The sequence below is a fragment of the Heptranchias perlo genome, chromosome 8 (genome assembly GCF_035084215.1).
Source record: "Heptranchias perlo isolate sHepPer1 chromosome 8, sHepPer1.hap1, whole genome shotgun sequence".
NCBI classification, from domain to species: Eukaryota; Metazoa; Chordata; class Chondrichthyes; order Hexanchiformes; family Hexanchidae; genus Heptranchias; species Heptranchias perlo.
This window is the reverse complement of record NC_090332.1, coordinates 41,987,631-42,006,940: the sequence shown is the minus strand read 5'-3', so window position 1 is coordinate 42,006,940 and position 19,310 is coordinate 41,987,631. Positions and strand designations below refer to the sequence as shown.

The following is a 19,310-nucleotide window of genomic DNA, read 5'->3' as shown; positions in this document are numbered from 1 at the left end:
AAGCAGTCCTGCCATGTACAAGTTTACATCCTGATTCAAGAGGAGAGAGAGCAGAATAAGGAAATAGTATCAAAATAATTAAAAAGGGAAAGAATACTTGGATCCACTGTCTTCAGGCCAGGATGGTACTGATTAATCAATGGAACTTTGTTCTGAATAGGAGAAGTCTTTTAATGCAGAGGGTTGTTAAGATGTAGAATGTCGCACCAGAAACGGTGGTGGAAGCAGAATCCATAATTGCTTTTAAAAGGAAAATGGATAAATATTTGAAAAAGAAAATGTCATTTGTGAATTATGGAAAAAGATTCAAGTAATGTTGGCTTTTCAGCTTTGAAAGGACTGTTTGACGTGATCTTAGAGGTATAAAAGATAGTACAGGTTTGAAAAAGGTAAATCTGGAAAATTATTTTAAACTAAATTGTGAGAATAGGACAACGGGATACAGGCTCAAACTAGTAAAAGGTAAATATAAGACTTATATAAGGAAATTCTTCCCACAAACAGCAATATCAGAATGCAACATAGCATCTTTAATATAAAAATGTTTCAACTTGCTTCACAGAGACGTAATCAGGTGAAAAATGGACTCTGTGACAAAGAAGGACGTATTAGGAGGGGTGACCAAAAGTTTGATCGAAGTGGGGGGTTTTAGGGAGAGGCTTAAGGAGGCGGAGGGGTTTGGAGAGGGAATTCCAGAACCTCGGACCTAGATGGCTGAATACAAGGCTGCCAATGGAGGGGGGTGGATTCAGAAGAACAGAATTTGGGGAAGGGGGTTGTAAGGCTGGAGAAGGCTGCAGAGAAAGGGAGGGGCAAGGCCATGAAGGGATTTTAAAGCAGTGAGAATTTTAAATTTGAGGAGTTGGTGGACCTGATGCCATATGGGAACTCCAGGACGCTTCCTGTGTCCTGGACAACCACAGGTGCAGGAAATGTCATCAACTGGAGGAGCTCGAGCTCTGGATTTCGGAGCATGAACAACAGCTGGCGTCACTACAGAGCATCTGCGAGGCTGAGAGTTTCGTGGATAGCATGTTTCAGGAGGTGGTCACCCCACCGCTTGAGAGAGCGCAGAGGGTCTGGGTGACCGCCAGATAGACAAGGAGGTCCAGGCAGGTAGTGCAGGAGTCCCCTGAGGACATCTCGCTCTTCAACCAGTATTCAGTTTTGATGAGGGAGAGGGTTCCTCTGGGGAGTGCAGCCAGAGCCAAGTCCACAGCACCATGGGTGGCTCAGATGTACGGGGTGGGGGGGGAAGGGGGAAGGTCAGGAGAGCAATAGCGACAGGGGATTCTATAGTTAGGGGTACAGATGGGCATTTCTGCGGCTGCAGACGAGATTCCAGGATGGTATGTTGCCTCCCTTATGCCAGGGTCAAGGATGTTACTGAGCAGCTGCAGAACATTCTGGAGGGGGAGGGTGAACAGCCAGAGGTTGTGGTCCATATCAGTACCAAAGACATAAGTAGAAAGAGGGATGAAGTCCTGCAGGCAGATTTTAAGGAGTTAGGAAAGAGATTAATAAGCAGGACCTCAAAGGTAGTAATCTCCGGATTACACTCTGTGCCACGCGCTAGCATAGAAGTAGGAGGATAGAAAAGATGAATGCGTGGCTGGAGAGAGAGTGCAGGAGGGAGGGCTTTAGATTCCTGGGACCTGTACAAGCTGGACGGGTTGCACCTCAACAGGGCTGGGACCAATATCCTCGCGGGGAAGTTTGCTAGTGCCGTTGGGGAGCGTTTAAACTAGCTTGGCAGGGGTTGGCAACCTGAGTGTAGATTCAAAAGGGAGAGAAGCAGAGCTGGAAATGGAAGGAAGAAAATTAGTAAGTGAGTTTGGAAGGCAGAGGAAACAAAGGTTAGAAAATAGACAACAAGGGAGTTTGGCAGTGCTTAATGGTTTTTACCTCAATACAAGGAGTATAGTGAATAATTGTAAACAATTTTACAACACCAAGTTATAGTCCAACAATTTTATTTTAAAATCCACAAGCTTTCGGAGGCTTCCTCCTTCCTCAGGTGAATGTGGAAATGAAATCCTCGAACCTATCGCATTCATAAATCACAGAACAATGCCTGGTGATCACAGACAGTCCCCTCAACTGCCCGTTGCCAAGGCAACCAAAGTGTTCAGACAGATAGGTGTTACCTACAGGGCCACCGGATATACAAACGGCCAGAACTAAAAAAACAGATGATGTGGAGATGCCAATTTTTAAAAAAAACAGAGCGAGAGAGGCAGAAACATAGAAACATCCAGAAGGAAAAGACAGCAATTGACCCGTAATATTAAAAACAGATAACATTTGTTCGCTGGTGGGGTAACGTGTAGCGTGACATGAACCCAAGATCCCGGTTGAGGCCGTCCTCATGGGCGCGGAACCCGGCCATCAATTTCTGCTCGACGATTTTGTGTTGTCGAGTGTCTCGAAGGCCGCCCCGGAGCACGCTTACCCGAAGGTCGGTGGCTGAATGTCCTTGACTGCTGAAGTGTTCCCCGACTGGGAGGGAACCCTCCTGTCTGGCGATTGTTGCGCGGTGTCCGCCCATCCGTTGTCGCAGCGTTTGCATGGTCTCGCCAATGTACCATGCTCTGGGGCATCCTTTCCTGCAACGTATGAGGTAGACAACGTTGGCCGCGTCACAGGAGTATGAACCATGCGCCTGGTGGGTGGTGTCCTCTCGTGTGATGGTGGTATCCGCGTCGATGATCTGGCATGTCTTGCAGAGGTTACCGTGGCAGGGTTGTGTGGTGTTGTGGACGCTGTTCTCCTGAAAGCTGGGTAATTTGCTGCGAACGATGGTCTGTTTGAGGTTGGGTGGCTGTTTAAAGGCGAGTAGTGGAGGTGTGGGGATGGCCATAGCGAGGTGTTCGTCGTCATTGATGACATGTTGAAGGCTGCGGAGAACATGGCGTAGTTAATAGTGAATAAGGCAGATGAGCTAACTGCACAGATAGACACGTGGAAGTACAATATCTTAGCTATTACAGAAACATGGCTTAAACAGGCAGGAATGGCAGTTCAATGTTACTGGTCACAGGGTTTTCAGATGAGATAGAGAGGGGGATGTAAAAGGAGTGGGGTGGCAATATTGGTTAAAGAAACAATTACGGCTATCTGGAACAATGTTATGTTAGAAGGATTGTCAAATGAGGCCACATGGGTTGAGATAAAGAACAAAAAAGGGGCAGTCACACTGCTGGGAGTGTACTATCGACCCCCAAACAGTCAGAGGGAGATCGAAGAGCAAATACGTAGGCAAATTTCTGAGAAGTGCAAAAACAATAGGGCAGTAATAGAAGGGGATTTCAACTACCCTAATATTAACTGGGATACAATCAGTGCAAAAGGTATGGAGGGTGCAGAATTCTTAAATTGCATTCAGGAGAACTTTTTTAGCCAGTACGTAGCAAGCCCAACAAGAGGGGTGCAGTTCTGGATTTAGTTTTATGGAATTAAGCTGGGCAGGTGGAAGGAATATCAGTGGGAGAGCATTTTGGTGGTAGTGATCATAATTCAGTTAGATTTAGCATTGTTATGGAAAAGGACAAAGATAGAACAGGAGTAAAAGTTCTAAATTGGGGAAAGGCCAATTTTACTAAGCCGAGAAGTGATTTAGCAAAAGTGGACTGGAAACAGATACTTGAAGGTAAATTGGTGTCAGAGCAGTGGGAGGCATTCAAGGGGTTCAGAGTAAACATGTTCCCACAAAGAAAAAGGGTGGGACTAGAGCCCACTGGAAGACAAGGAGCATACAGGGTAAGATAAGGCAAAAAAGGGAAGCTTATGTCAGACACCGAGAGCTCAATACTGCAGAAAGCCTAGAGGAGTATAGAAAGTGCAAAGGTGAAATTAAAATGGAAATTAGGAAAGCAAAGAGAGGGCATGAAAAAATACTGGCAAGTAAAATTAAGGAAAACCCAAAAATGTTTTATAAATACATAAAGAGCAAGAAGATAACTAAGGGAAGAGTAGGGCTTATTAGAGACCAAAAAGGTAACCTATGTGTGGAGGCAGAAGATGTGGGTATGGTTCTTAATGAATGCTTTGTGTCTGCCTTCACAAAAGAGGGGAACGATGCAAAGATTGTAGTTAAGGAGGAGGAGTGTGAAATATTGGATGGGATAAACATAGTGAGAGAGGAAGTATTACGGGGTTTAGCATCTTTGAAAATAGATAAATCACCAGGCCCGGATGAAATGTATCCCAGGCTGCTAAGAGAAGCGAGAGAGGAAATAGCGGAGGTTCTGACCATCATTTTCCAATCCTCCCTGGCTACAAGTGTGGTGCTGGAGGATTGGAGGACTGCTAACGTTGTACCGTTGTTTAAATAGGGAGAAAGAGAGAGACCAACTAATTATAGGTCCTGGCGGAACCCAAACTGAGCATCGGTGAGCAGGTTATTGGTGAGTAAGTGCTGCTTGATAGCACTGTCGACGACACATTCCATCACTTTGATGATTGAGAGTAGACTGATGGGGCGGTAATTGGCCGGATTGGATTTGTCCTGCTTTTTGTGGACAGGACATACCTGGGCAATTTTCCACATTGTCTGGTAGATGCCAGTGTTGTAGCTGTACTTACTCACCAATAACCTGCTCACCGATGCTCAGTTTGGGTTTCTGCCAGGACCACTCGGCTCCAGACCTCATTACAGCCTTGGTCCAAACATGGACAAAAGAGCTGAACTCCAGAGGTGAGGTGAGAGTAACTGCCCTTGACATCAAGGCATCATTTGACCGAGTATGGCACCAAGGAGCCCTAGTAAAATTGAAGTTGATGGGAATTGGGGAAAACTCTCCAGTGGCTGGAGTCGTACCTAGCACAAAGGAAGATGGTAGTGGTTGTTGGAAGCCAATCATCTCAGCCCCAGGATATTGCTGCAGGAGTTCCTCAGGGCAGTGCCCTAGGCCCAACCATCTTTAGCTGCTTCATCAATGACCTTCCCTCCATCACAAAGTCAGAAATGGGGATGTTCGCTGATGATTGCACAGTTTTCAGTTCCATTCGCAACCGCTCAGATGATGAAGCAATCTGTGCCCGTATGCAGCAAGACCTGGACAACATCCAGGCTTTGGCTGATAAGTGGCAAGTAACATTCGCGCCAGACAAGTGCCAGGCAATGACCATCTCCAACAAGAGAGGGTCTAACCACCTCCCCTTGACATTCAACGGCATTACCATCACCGAATCCCCCACCGTCAACATCCTGTGGGGTCACCATTGACCAGGAACTTAACCAGACCAGCCACATAAATACTGTGGCTACAAGAGCAGGTCAGAGGCTGGGTATTCTGTGGTGAGTGACTCACCTCCTGACTCCTCAAAGCCTTTCCACCATCTACAAAGCACAAGTCAGGAGTGTGGTGGAATACTCTCCACTTGCCTGGATGAATGCAGCTCCAACAACACTCAAGAAGCTCGACACCATCCAGAACAAAACAGCCCGCTTGATTGGCACCCCATCTACCACCCTAAACATCCACTCCCTTCACCGCCGGGGCACCATGGCTGCAGTGTGTACCATCCAGAAGATGCACTGCAGCAACTCACCAAAGCTTCCTCGACAGCACCTCCAAAACCCACGACCTCTACCACCTAGAAGGACATGGGCAGCAGGCACATGGGAACACCACCACCTGCACTTGCCCCTCCTAGTCACACACCATCCTGACTTGGAAATACTCGCCGTTCCTTCATCGTCGCTGGGTCAAAATCCTGGAACTCCCTACCTAACAGCACTGTGGGAGAACCTTCACCACACGGACTACAGCATTTCAAGAAGGCGGCTCTCCACCACTTAGGGATGGGCAATAAATGCTGGCCTTGCCAGCAATGCCCACATCCCATGAACGAATAATAAAAAAAAGTGAGGATTTGGAAGGCGACAATACGTTCAAGAACTTTGGAGAGGAAAGGGAGGTTGGAGATGGGATGGTAGTTTGCAAGGACCAGAGATGAACACAAGGAATGGACTCCCAGACAGAGTAGTAGAGGAAAAATTCTGGTATAATGTACGAAACAATTGGATGCCGTAATGGGGGCACTGTACGGTCTCTTTGAATGGATGCAATCAAGTGGGCCAAATAGTCTTCCTCTTCCACAGTTATTTTTTGATCTTGTTAAGGAAATTGAGCTCATTCTCAATGGAAAAAATGAGTCTTTGAAGTGGCCTAATAGAAGATTTTAAAATTATGAAGGGGATTGATAAATTTGATCCAGATAAATTGTTCAGACTGGCAACAAGTTCAAAAACTAAAGAATATAATCTAAGGATTTAAAAAATCAAATAAATTGGGAATTGGACAACTATTTCACAGATGGTAAAGTAAATTATTGAGGATTGCCATTGAAGCAAATGGTACAAATTAGTTCAAGAGACAACAAGACCTGTTTCTGGAAAAAGATTCAGGGATATGGCGGAAAAGTCAAGATTAACCAAAAAGGAAAGTTTTGTTGGGCTAACTGACATTTTCCTGTTTGTTTCCTATGTTGAATGCTTTAAAAATTTATGATGTGGAGATGCCGGTGATGGACTGGGGTTGACAATTGTAAACAATTTTACAACACCAAGTTATAGTCCATTTGCCTGAGGAAGGAGAAAATCTCCGAAAGCTTGTGAATTTAAAATAAAATTGCTGGACTATAACTTGGTGTTGTAAAATTGTTTACAATTAAAAATTTATGGCATTAAGTATTATAGGGTTTTGCAAAATGATAAATTCTCTGAAATTTTAGGTGCAGTGTCAAAGTTATGGGCCCCACGCACAAACCAGGGGAGTTGGCAGATATACATTTGTCATGAGCAAAAAGGAGTTTATTTAGCCTTCCACCACAATGGAATGTTTGCTTATTACGATATAAAACTCCTAAAATGTTCACTTCACAGCTGACATTTAGTGTATCTTGTCTTGTCTGCAGATGAAGTGATTTTCAAATTTTGGTGGAGAGTTACCATGCTTTGCCTGTACTAATGTTACCATTTTTTCTTATACAGTGGAGTGAAGGAAAAAAATTTCATGTTGCACTATGAGGTAATGTAACCTTTTTCTGTGTTCCAAGTTACTGCATTAAGCTTCAATTTGCATTAATCATGAATATACCATGTCTGAAGTTGAACTTTCAATAAGACTGACAGATTGATTCACCGTATGTTTTACTGACAGATTGATTCACCATATGTTTTACTGAATCAAAGTGCGATATTTGTAACTTGCACCATATTTATAGCGAGCGAGGGGGGTGCACTGAACGCCACTGTCAGAAGAGTGAAGGGTACAAGCTGGGTTTCTGGCTGGAGGGGGTTGCAGAAGTAGGGTGACCTAAAATCTTACATTTCTTCACAAGGAATAGAATTTTGAAATCAATGCCCTGGAGATTAGTCAATGAGGTCGGTAGGGACAGGGGTGATAGGTGAGCAGGACTCAGTGCAAAATCAGATACAGATGGCAAAATTCTGAATAAGTTGGAGTTTCTGTAGGCTGGACCTTGTTGTCTTGTGCAGTCTCCCATTAGAAAAGTCAAGCCTGGAAATGACAAAGGCTCAAATTAGGGTTCGGCAGCAGTGGGAGGTAAGCTGAGGTGAAGGTGAGCAATATTGCAGGAAGGTGTTCTTGATAGATCAGATGTGAATTTTGAAGCTCAGCTCAGGATCACACAGGACACCAAAGTTTTGAACCATTCATTTTAACCTGAGTGAGCAGCCGAGAAGGGGGATGGAGTCATGGGCTAAAGTGCAAAGTTTCTGATGAAGATGTTTGTTTTGGTCTAGCCAATCCATTCATTCATACATACACTTTTTTTGTAGTTTTTTTTGTTACTTTAGAACATGCATTTTCCTTGTTCCATCATTTGTTATCTTTGTGATAACACCTCTCCTCCGTCGTCCAGCTAGGTGGGACTGCGCTTGTCTGGTTCCATTCTGATTTATCAATCATAGCTAGAGAATCACCTGCAATGGCTTCTCTTCCCGCTTCCACACCGTTAACATTTGGAGTCCCCCAAGGATCTATCAAGGCCCCCTCCTATTTCTCATCTACATGCTGCTCCTCAGCGACATCATCTAAAAACACGTCAGGTTCCACATGTACGCTGACGACACCCAGCTCTACCTCGCTGCTACCTCGCTCAACTCCTCCACTGTCTCTCATTTGTCACATTGCTTGTCCGACAATGTGACAAATGAGAGACAGTGGAGGAGTCTGTCCACTGTCTCTCATGTGGAGAGAGACAGTGGACACTGGATGAGCAAATATTTCCTCCAACTAAATATTGGGAAGACCGAAGCTATTGCCTTTGGTCCCTGCCACAAACTCCGTTCCTTAGCCACCGACTCCGTCTCTTTCCCTTTCTGAGGCTGAACCAGACCGTTCACAACCTTGGCGTCCTGTTTGATCCTGAGATGAGCTTCCGATCGCACATCCGCTCCATCACAAAGACTGTCTACTTCTACTTCCACTTCCGTGACATCGTCCATCTACGCCCGTGTCTCAGCTCAAATGCTGCTGAAACCCCCATCCATGCCTTTGTTACCTCTAGACTCAACTATTTCAATAGTCTCCTGGTTGGTCTCCCATCTTCCACCCTCCATAAACTTGAGCTTATCAAACTCTGCTGCCTGTATCCTAATTCGTACCAAGTCCTGTTCACCCATCACCACTGTGCTTGCTGACCTACATTGGCTCTTGGTTTGGGAACGCCTCGATTTTAAAGTTCTCATCCTTATTTTCAATGGCCTCACAACTCCCTTTCTCTGTAACCTCCTCCAGCCTACAGCCCTCCGAGATCTCAGCGCTCCCCCAATTCTTGCCTCTTCCGCAGTCCCGATTTTAATCGCTCCACTATTGGCACCCGTGCCTTCAGCCTCCTAGTCCCTAAACTCTGGAATTCCCTCCCTAAACCCCTCTGCCTCTCTACCTCTCTCTCCTCCTTTAAGATGCTCCTTAAAACCTACCTACCTGCCCTAATATGTGGCTCATTGTCAAATTTTATTTGATAATGCTCCTGTGAAGTGCTTGAGACATTTTACCACATTAAAGGTGCTATATAAATGCAAGTGTTGTTGTGATTGGTCCAAATCTATGAACTAGGAATGTTTTAATAGTCTGAAGCACTGGCTAATAAAGGAAGTGCAGCTCTTTATAATTTTATTTTTGACTTTTTATCAGCTGTAGGCTGCAATCTGGAACCATCAGCAAAAAAGTGACTAAGTGTAGGAGGTCAATGAAGAGACAGAGTAGGAAAGAGTACAGAGCTCTGAGCAACCCCAGTCTTGCTAGAAAGAGAGAGAATGAAACATGAACTGGAGTGCAAATAGATTGATTTTTGATTGATTTGAGAGGAAATTAGATATCCATCAACATAATTTTGATGGAATACCAAATGTTTAGAAGCTCATGGCTTTGGAGATGTGTCAATGGCATGTCTTGAAGAGCAGAGTTCCAGAGCTATATAACAGGCAGGATCATCAAAGAAATGGCCATGCTGAAAACCATAGTAGCAATCGAGCATTACATCAGCAGCTTGCATAACTTTAGAAAATGCAGATAAGGGCAATAATATGGTGGTTGGAAGTGCAGAAGGGAATGATCTTTCTTCGACATAGCATGAACACAACCGAAGTTCCAAGGGGAAGACAAAATGGACTGGGAGTAGTAGAGATGGCATCAGATGGGGGCAAGTTTGAACATTTTGAAGATGTTGACCTATTCAACTAGGAATTAATGTAGGGGACCTAAAAGAGCAGGAGGAAATAAACCACTTAATGGGTAGGAATCAAAATTGCAGTAATTTTATCAATAAAGCTTAAGTCTTGTAGGGTGAACTATAAATCCTATAGAGGTTTTTTTTAACATTGCAATTTAATAAGATTCTATTAAATGGTTTCACAATCCTAATGGATATACTTCACTTGAAACCAAAATAATGAGGATAGAAATTTAAGCACACGGCACTGAAGATGAGTAAGTACAGAATAGCACTCCCCTTTTTCCTAAAAAGAATAGCTGAACAAGTATTTGAGGTGTTACTGTTGGAATGAGAAAAGGCTACTACGTCCATCCAGAACCTTGATTTAGGACTCAATCCGATTTTTCATGTTTCCTGTAAGAATGTAAGAACTTCATTGATGGATATTTGAGTAATTTGAGCTGAATACTTGTTCATCACTGTAAATATACATGCCATTACCACTGTCAGTAGTTGAAAACAATGGGGAAATAATCCATATACTTCTAATTAGTAACACTAATTACAAATAATGTGTCATTAAGAATTAGCTAACTGAGTATTTGAGAGTGCTTTTAAGTGATGTAATAAAAGCCTAGTTACACCTTTCCAACAAATAATATCACTGTACATGTAATCAGTTAATGCATTTCCAGCTTTTGCTAAAATCATACATCACTGTCATTCCACTGGTTGAAATATTTGCGCATGTGTCCATTAAACACAAATTACTGTTAATAGCTAACACATTACAGCATATACATGTCAAGTAGAGGATAATATCAAATTCAATAGTACTATATAGTCAGTAGTCAAGCAGAAATAAAACAGTCAGTTACCTTGAGGTGTTGAATTGATGTGCTAGAGCCTAAAAGATTTCAGAATTCGGGAGTGGGGACGATGTCTTGATGTTTATATCTCCTGATATGTTTGCTTTGAACAAAATTATGTAGTTTTGTTTTTTAAAAAGTATGTTTGTCCTATTTCTTCTAACATCATATTTGTTATTTCAGTTTCCACCTTATGCAACTAATGAGATTGGAAAATTAATTGGTCAAAATAGGAGGGAACTTGGCCATGGTGAGGAGGATGAATTGTTCAGTTTAATTCAAAGAAACACAATGGTTTTAACTTTGCTATATTAATTTATTAAAATTACATCAAATTTAGGTGCTCTTGCAGAAAAAGCATTGAAACCTGTGGTTCCAAAAGAATTTCCATTTACAATAAGAGTAACAGCAGAAGTGCTAGAATCTAATGGTAAGTGATCAAATGGATTGGCTATGAATTTCCTCGATAGCACATTATGTTTACTTTAAATCCTTTCTTTTAAGTCCCTTAATCCACCTAAAGTAACAAATTTTTAAAAGTCCCTGTTTTGCTTTATTTGCATGAGTTGTAGGTTTTTTTTTAAGTCTTCCTCATCCAATTCTGCATGTTCTCTGGCTAAGAGAGGTGAGCAACTAATCTGAACTGACCATTAAGAGGCAGATGACACCAGCCTAGGAACAACTTCTGCCAATTTTTCCTTCTTCCTTTGAGAAGATACTTATCTTCTGCTTAGCTGTTATTACAGCCTTGCAGTTGCGATCTCAAACTCAGCAGTTAGAGAGAAGAAATCTGTGTCCCCACTGCCATAGCATTGCACCATTGATGGTATTTAACAGCTTCGTGATTTCAGTCTTTCTTTACAAGATGCAACTCAATTGTGAAATTTTGGTTGGAATTAAAGGAAATAATGTTGGTGACAAATATAAACTTATTCTGTCTTGGAATTTGTAAATGTGATATTACACTCTTTTCTATAACAGTGTATTTTATAGTTGATGATTAAATCTAATTAGTTTTTAGCAAACCACCTTAATGCACTCCATTTAGTAAATTACGACCTAAGGAAAATTTGGGGCGAAGAGAAGGCAGATGTAATAGCCTATTTAGAAGCAGTTTATCAAATGTTTTATATAGGACTTATGAAGCTAGTCATGTGTAATTAAAAGAATCCTTCATGAAAAGCCCTTAAAATCCTGTTTGTGAAACATCCCCTAATAACTGGCATTTCAAAAGGACAAAATAAATTTTAAACTTACCCAGTTCAAGGTATTTGTTTTCCAGCAGAATTATCTAACTTAGCAAATTAATGCAGGCATCGCAGGATTCCTGTGCTCACTTTTGACGGTTGGTAATGTCTGGAAAATGAAGTAAAAGAGCAGAATGGAGAGTTCAGGACTTACTGATATTAGAGATAAAGTTCAGACCTACCAAACTGTGATCACCTGAAGACAGAGATGACATTCATCTGTAGGGTGTCCTACTTAAAATATCAATACAGTTCCTAATATATAAATTGATGTTGGCTTGACTGTCTCACTCGGGCCATAAGGTTGGCTAGTTTGGGAGATAGGAAATTTTTAAGTTTAAGTCACATTCTTAGGATAGAGTGGAGTGAGCTTTAGTCTGCATCTCATGTGCATCATATATGATCCTAAAATGCTATTATGTAGAGTTTGAGAGGTTTAAATTACTAAGCACTCAACAATTTACTGTGATTGTAAAGTTTTTTTTTGTTACTTCCAGACTCTACTATTCCAATGCTTTCCTGGCCGGCATCCCATTTTCCATCCTCCATAAACTTGAGCTCATTCAAAACTCTGCTGCTCGTATCCTAACTCTCACCATCCCATTCACCCATCGCCCCTGTGCTCGCTGACCTATATTGGATCCCGGTCCACTAATGCCTCATATTTAAAATTATCATACTTGTGTTCAAATCCCTCCAAGGCCTCGCACCTCCCTATCTCTATAACTTCCTACAGCCCTCCGATAACTCTTGTGTTCCTCCAATTCTAGCCTCTTGTGCATCCCCAACTTACTTCGCCCCACTGTTCGCGGCCGTGCCTTCAGTTGTCTAGGCTCTATGCTCTGGAATTCCCTCCCTAAACTGTTCTATCTCCGTATCCTCCTTTAAGACACTCCTTAAAACCTACCTTTTTGACCATGCTTTTGGTCTCCTGTCCTAATGTGTCCTTTTTTTTGGCTCAGTATCAGTTTTTTTTTTGTCTGATTACACTCCTGTGAAGCACCTTGGGATGTTTTACTATGTTAAAGGCGCTATATAAATACAAGTTGTTGTGCATTTTAAATTTGTATTAACGAGTCAGTTTGTTTGAAAAGTGGTTCATACATTACAATTGTATTGGTCCAGAATTTGTTGAAAAAATAATGCATGTGAACAATGCACGGCGTTATTAATGTGCAAATCGGCCAGCAACTTGTAGCGAGGAAGAGATACCCTGTGAATTGCGAATCACCACAAGTTGCTGACTGATTTGCACCGCTCCGCCGTTAGCTTCGCGAAAACGGCATCTCTCCCTTAATCTCCCCGTAATTTTCATGAAGTTGCTGCATTTGTACATTAATTGCCCATTAAACTTGCCACAAAGTTAAGTCTAGTAATTAACAGCGTAAATACAGTCTTAACAACGTGATAATTGTTAATGAGTGCCAATCAATGTCTCTTGCCCAGAAAGTGAACAATTAAAAGTGTGCCGTCTCATTCCTTCAGGTTGTAAATTATTGTTGGTGATTCAAAAAATGTCACATTCTAAAGTTAATTTTTTTTTCTTTTCCGTTCTGTCTCCTTTTTCTCTCTCTTAATCCAGTCTTTCTATCCCTCTCTTTATTTCTCTTTCTGTATCTGATTTGACATTAAATTCACCTTTTTTCTCACTCCTTCCTCAGTTTGTTTCTCAATCCTTTAATCTCATTGGTTAAGAAGATACACTGTCCTATTGTCCACCAAGGTCCCAGATGCCCCGTTGCCCTCGCTGTGCCGTTATCAACTCACACTTCCAGTAACTTTGTGGGCAAAAAAATTTTGAGCTGAAGGGTGCAGGAACAAATATAACTAACGGGGCACGGTGTGAGATGCCGCACTCTGGCAAATTCTGGGCCAATAAGTTTAAAATGAGATAGTTTGGTAGTGCAAGAATACCTAATTTATGGCCACATTCAAATCTCTTGGCTATCTGTCGCCCAATTCCTCTGGCAACAAATAATATTGGTGAATTTTGGTTTTTCAGCTTGTTTGCTGGAGTGTCTCGTTGATTTATGATGAGTGCGGCTCTCCTATATAGTAAATGCACCTCCTTTTGGCTGAGTGTGAGGTAGAATTGGTGGTGAAGTCTGGATTCTGGAATGTTTAGCAATGGGAGGATACGTGGAGTCTACCATTTGCATTTATTACGTTTTTTTCCACCCTCTCAATGCTATATTTCTACCTTCAGCTAGGAGCATGGTCTGGACCATAGTTTTTGGCTTCTGATAGAATGACTTTTTATGGAACTGAGAGTAAGTGTGTTTTGTGTCCATGAAGGACTCTTAAATAACTGTCAAGAACTGATCATGTTTACCCAGTGGTTTTAAAAGAGCTTAAATGGAGTTTGAGTTTGTAGTAGTTGGAATTGGGAGTCCAGTAGTCTGTTCCCATCAGTGGTTTATCTCCTGTGTTCATTTTTAATTTATAGGTTCATCTTCTATGGCTTCAGTATGTGGAGGAAGTATGGCCTTAATGGATGCAGGTAAACTCTGAATATCTTCATTTTCTGCAGCACCTTTTTAGTTTGAGAAGTTTTACAGTAGTAAATACCTTTTTAAGAAAAAGCTGTGTTAACTTTCAATAAATGCTGCTGGTCTATACCAAAGGCTATTGTCTTTAAGCAGGTCTTTTCCACTGCAGAAGAGCTTACAAGCTATTTTAGTCTTTGTTGTTTTATTTATCCACCAGGTGTTCCAATTTCATCTGCTGTGGCTGGCGTAGCTATCGGCCTTATCACAAAGAGAAATCCAGAAAAACCTGCTGAAATTGAAGATTACCGTCTCCTAACTGATATCTTGGTTAGTTTTCTTCAAAGAGCAGCATTAGCTTTATGTTTATAAATGTATATTGACTTGTATGCAAGCACATTTAAGAAAATGTAAAGTCAATTTTTTGACTCTTGCAGGGTATTGAGGATTATAATGGAGATATGGACTTTAAGATGGCAGGCACTAACAAAGGAATAACTGCTTTACAGGTAAATGTAGCATTTTCTCCATTGTGTTATGTAAGCAACATAGTAGTGCAACTCATTGGTGGTAGGATGTGATTTTGTATTTGTATTTTCTCATGTGACAAGTTGCTGATCTTGCCTGTGGCATTAGAAGTATGTGGTGAGAAGAGACCTGAGAAGCTGAGGTTCCCATTTCAGCATCCAAGCTGAACAGAGCTGCTGGACACCAAGGACCTTGAATAGGCAGAATTTCTTTGATGGTTAAATTCTAGAGCACTTAAAAAAAGAATCACATAGGTGGAAAAGGAGTATATCATTATGCAGATTTGTGAGTTATCAATCCAGCATTGCTAACTTGGGAAGGTTACCATCTCTGTTATTCTGCACAGAAGAGAGAGAGAATTTTTTTTAAATTATAGATGGACAATTTGGGAGGCATCTTGATCACAAAAAAATGTACAATTCAAGACGAGCACAGGATAATAAACATGATATCTAGATGTCCTAGGAGTATTACCTTAAGTTCAAGTAAGGTAGATGAGAGCTAGTCAAGATCCTAATCACTACCAGTGCGCTGAAAAATAAGTCTCACGATAGAACCATAGAAGTAAACAACACAAATTCAGCCCATTGTGTTTGTGCCAGCTCTTTGATGGAGCAATCCAAAACTAATCCCACTGTTCTGTTCTCTCCATAGCCCTGTATTATACTATGCTTCTGTTTATTCTTCCCTTAAAGGGTGCAATGATTTCTGCCTCTACTAACCCTGTGGCAAAGAATACCATGCTACAATAACTAGCTGTATAAAGAAATTTCTCTGTCCTCATTGTCAGAATGATAATTTCAGAGGAAATAGTCTTTCCCTATTCACTCCATTAAAGCTCTCCATAATCTTGAAAAAATAGATTAAATCTCTTCTTGGTCTTCTCTGCTTCAATGGAAATAGTCCCAGTATCTCAGGCCTCTGTTCATAACTATAGTCTTTCACCGCTGGCATCATCCTTGTTAATCTACGTTGTATGCATTTTGTAGCTTTAAAGTCCTTTCTGTAATAAGGAACTCAAAACTGTACACAGTGCTTTAACTGTGACCTAACAATTACTTGTACAAAATTATCATGACATTTTTTTTGCTCTTGTGCTTTATATTCCTATTCATAAACCCAAAAAGCAATTGGCCTTTTTTTAAACAGCTTTAATTACTTTATGAATTAACTACTTTATGTATCTGCACCCCAGGCCTATGTTCCTCCACACCTTTCAGCATTGCTCCACTGCATGTACACTCCCATAACTTGTTTTTCCTCCCTAAATGCATTACCTCACATTTTCCCATATTAAATTGCTTCTAAGAAGAAAAGAAAGAATTTGCATTTATGTAGCACCTTTCACGACTTTAGGAGTTCCAAAGGACTTTATAGCCAATGAAGTACTTTTGAAGTATAGTCACTGTTGTAATGTAGGGAAACGCGGCAAGCCAATTTACTCACAGCAAAGTCCCACAAACAGCAATGAGATAATGACCGGATAATCTGTTTTAATGATGTTGGGTGAGGGATAAATATTGGCCAGGATACCAAAGCGAACTCGCCTGATCATCTTCGAATAGTGCCATGTGATCTTTTACATCCACCTGAGATGGCAGACGGGACATCGGTTTAATATCTTATCCGATAGATAACATCTCTGACAGTGCAGAGCTCCCTTAATACTACACTGAAATGTCATCCTAGATTATGTGCTCAAGTTTCTGGAGTGGGACTTGAATCCACGACGTTCTGGCTCTGAGACTAGAGTGCTACTGCCAAACTACTCCACTTTAAAATCTCTAATCCAAGCAACATTTACCCTTTTGTTTCCTATCCTTCAACCAAATTTCCATCTATGTTGCTACCTTTCCCATTATACCATACATCTGAATTTTGTAACAAGCTTCTTGTGAAACACCTGATCAAGGTGACTGAGGGTTGGGATGGGAGAATGGTTTTAGTAACATTATGACGCCTATTTTTTTAAAAATCCTGTTAGAAAGGAGTTATAGTGCAACACTGATCGCTGTTTCTTTCCTTGTTTAGCTGGCTAGAGAAAGGAAGCTGATAACTTTCTAATGTCTATTCTTTTGTATATTTACCTTTTATTGTTTGCATTTTATGTGATTTTGTTCTCACTTATATAACAATGTGCAAAATATTCATATATTCTTAAAAACCTTGCAACACAGAACCTGCACCTGCCAAATTGAGTTGCAGTGAGTTTATCATACTTTCCAAAATAACCCTTTTCTGCAATTTCTAAGATGTGGATTAATAGAAATGCCACCATGTTTAGTACTAATCTCATACATTTTCAGTTCTTCAAGAATGCAGTAACACAAATTACACCCTGTGGGAGGTTTGTAATTTGTTGACTGATCCTATTATAGTTTTCCTTCTCCAGTGATTGTATGTTAGTAATTATTTGTTTTGGGACATGTATTTCAGGTTAATTAAACTCCAGTTATTATCTAATATTTCTTTCTTGAGTAAAGCAAATAAAATATCCAAATGTCAAATAATATATACTGATAAAAATTGATCTGACAGATATTGATGCATATGGTCACTAGTGCTCCACTAAAGTATGTAATTTATTTTTCCTTAGGCAGACGTTAAAATAGCAGGACTACCTTTGAAAATTGTAATGGAAGCTATACAGCAAGCTTCAGGTAAATCTGGTATCTGTTTTGCATTATAACTCTGGTTTTAATTCTAATTTGCATTATTTTAACATTGCTGCTTTTTTAACTAGCTGCCAAGAAGGAGATCTTAAGCATAATGAACAAAGCAATTACTAAACCCAGAGAAAAGAGGAAAGAAAATGGGCCAGTGCTAGGTAAGGTTGTATCTCTCACTTTCAGTACAAAATTTCCTTTGGTGTTTTACCACCTGTCAACTTAATATTTAAGCGCATAATACTATAAATTATTTTGTTTATAATTTAAAGTTACCTAATTGTTGCATGGGTTACTGGGTTTTTTTACTACAAAATGATATCTAGCTACAATGAAAATAAAAATCTAACTTGGTGGCCTTCAATATGTGATGCGTTGAACAAGAAAGCATTTTTCATACAAGACAAAAATTCTATCCATAAGTCAAAAGATACTCATTAATCACTTGCATCTAAGATTCTTGGTTTTTCCACATTTATGAAATTAACATGTAATTTTTAAACTAAGGTATCAGTTATTCATCTGATTAATTTTGTTTTCTGAATTGAACATTCCTCCTAATAAGTAATACTGCACTGTATATCAATCACAAGTTTATTTCTAGTCCTGATTTTAAGATTAAACTCAATTGCCCTATAAAAGTTGAATTCCAAAAATTAGGCTTAAATCTGATGAAACATGACAACGTTGGCATACAGCTGCAACAACAACTTGCATTTATATAGCGCCTTTAACATAGTAAAACATCCCAACGTGCTTCACAGGAGCGTTTTCAAACAAAATTTGACTAGTTCTGCTGTGACACATGCAGCTGCTTTTCCTGTTTTGCACAAGGAGCACCTCATCTTCTCTTCATACTGATGGGTAGCATCAATATAGAGTGCTTCTTCAATCACCTGCATCACATACAAGTGGCTGACCAAAGGTCCAAGGGGAGAAAGATGCTCAGGATGCAGCTAGAGATCCACGTCTGCACTTTTTAGCATTAGACTTTGAGGAAGGAGGCATTGCTGGACTTGGTTCTGGGGAATGAGGTGGGCAAAGTGGAGCAAGTGTCAGTGGGGGAATATTTAGGGAACAGCGATCATAGTATCATAAGTTTTACAATAGCTATGGAAAAGGACACGGACCACTCTAAAGCAAAAATACTCAATTGGAGGAGGGCCAATTTCAGTGGGATGAGAATAGATCTGGCCCAGGTAAATTGGAATCAAAAATTGGCAGGCAAGACTGAAATTGAACAGTGGGCGGCCTTTAAGGAGGAGCTGGTTCAGGTACAGTCTAGGTATGTTCCCACGTGGGAGAAAGGTGGGGCAACTAAAGCCGGAGCTCCCTGGATGACAAAAGAGTTAGAGAGTAAGATGAAGCAGAAAAAAGGGGCATATGACCAATGTCAGGTTGATAACACATGTGAGAACCCAGCTGAATATAGAAAGTTCAAAGGGGAAGTGAAAAAGGAAATAAGAGGGCCAAAGAAAGAGTATGAGAATAGACTGGCAGCAGACATAAAAGGGAACCCAAAAGGCTTCTACAGGCATGTAACAGGTTAGTAAGAGGAGGAGCGGGGCCGATCAGGGAGGTCATGGAGGCAGAGGGCATGGCTGAGGTACTAAGTGAGTACTTTGCATCTATCTTTACCAAGGAAGAAGATGCTGCCAGAGTCTCGGTAAAGGAAGATGTCATTGAGATACTGGATAGGCTAAAAATTGATAAAGTGGAGGTACCAGAAAGGCTAGCTGTACTTAAAGTAGATAAGTCACCGGTCCAGATGGGATGCATCCCAGGTTGCTGAGGGAAGTAAGGCTGGAAATTGCGGAGGTACTGACC

At 41.0% G+C, this 19,310-nt stretch overlaps 1 protein-coding gene across 2 annotated transcripts in view; it reads left to right on the top strand.

Moving 5' to 3' along the window:
* Positions 1–19,310, top strand: part of pnpt1 (polyribonucleotide nucleotidyltransferase 1, mitochondrial) — a 67,302-nt gene that overhangs the window by 39,345 nt on the left and 8,647 nt on the right. For both annotated transcript variants that reach the window (XM_067989030.1, XM_067989029.1), the window contains exons 15-22: positions 6,998–7,034; positions 10,740–10,806; positions 10,897–10,986; positions 14,250–14,303; positions 14,510–14,619; positions 14,727–14,798; positions 17,414–17,477; positions 17,561–17,644. In XM_067989030.1, coding sequence (XP_067845131.1) covers positions 6,998–7,034; positions 10,740–10,806; positions 10,897–10,986; positions 14,250–14,303; positions 14,510–14,619; positions 14,727–14,798; positions 17,414–17,477; positions 17,561–17,644 — 578 coding nt within the window. The remainder of the gene's footprint in view (positions 1–6,997; positions 7,035–10,739; positions 10,807–10,896; positions 10,987–14,249; positions 14,304–14,509; positions 14,620–14,726; positions 14,799–17,413; positions 17,478–17,560; positions 17,645–19,310) is intronic.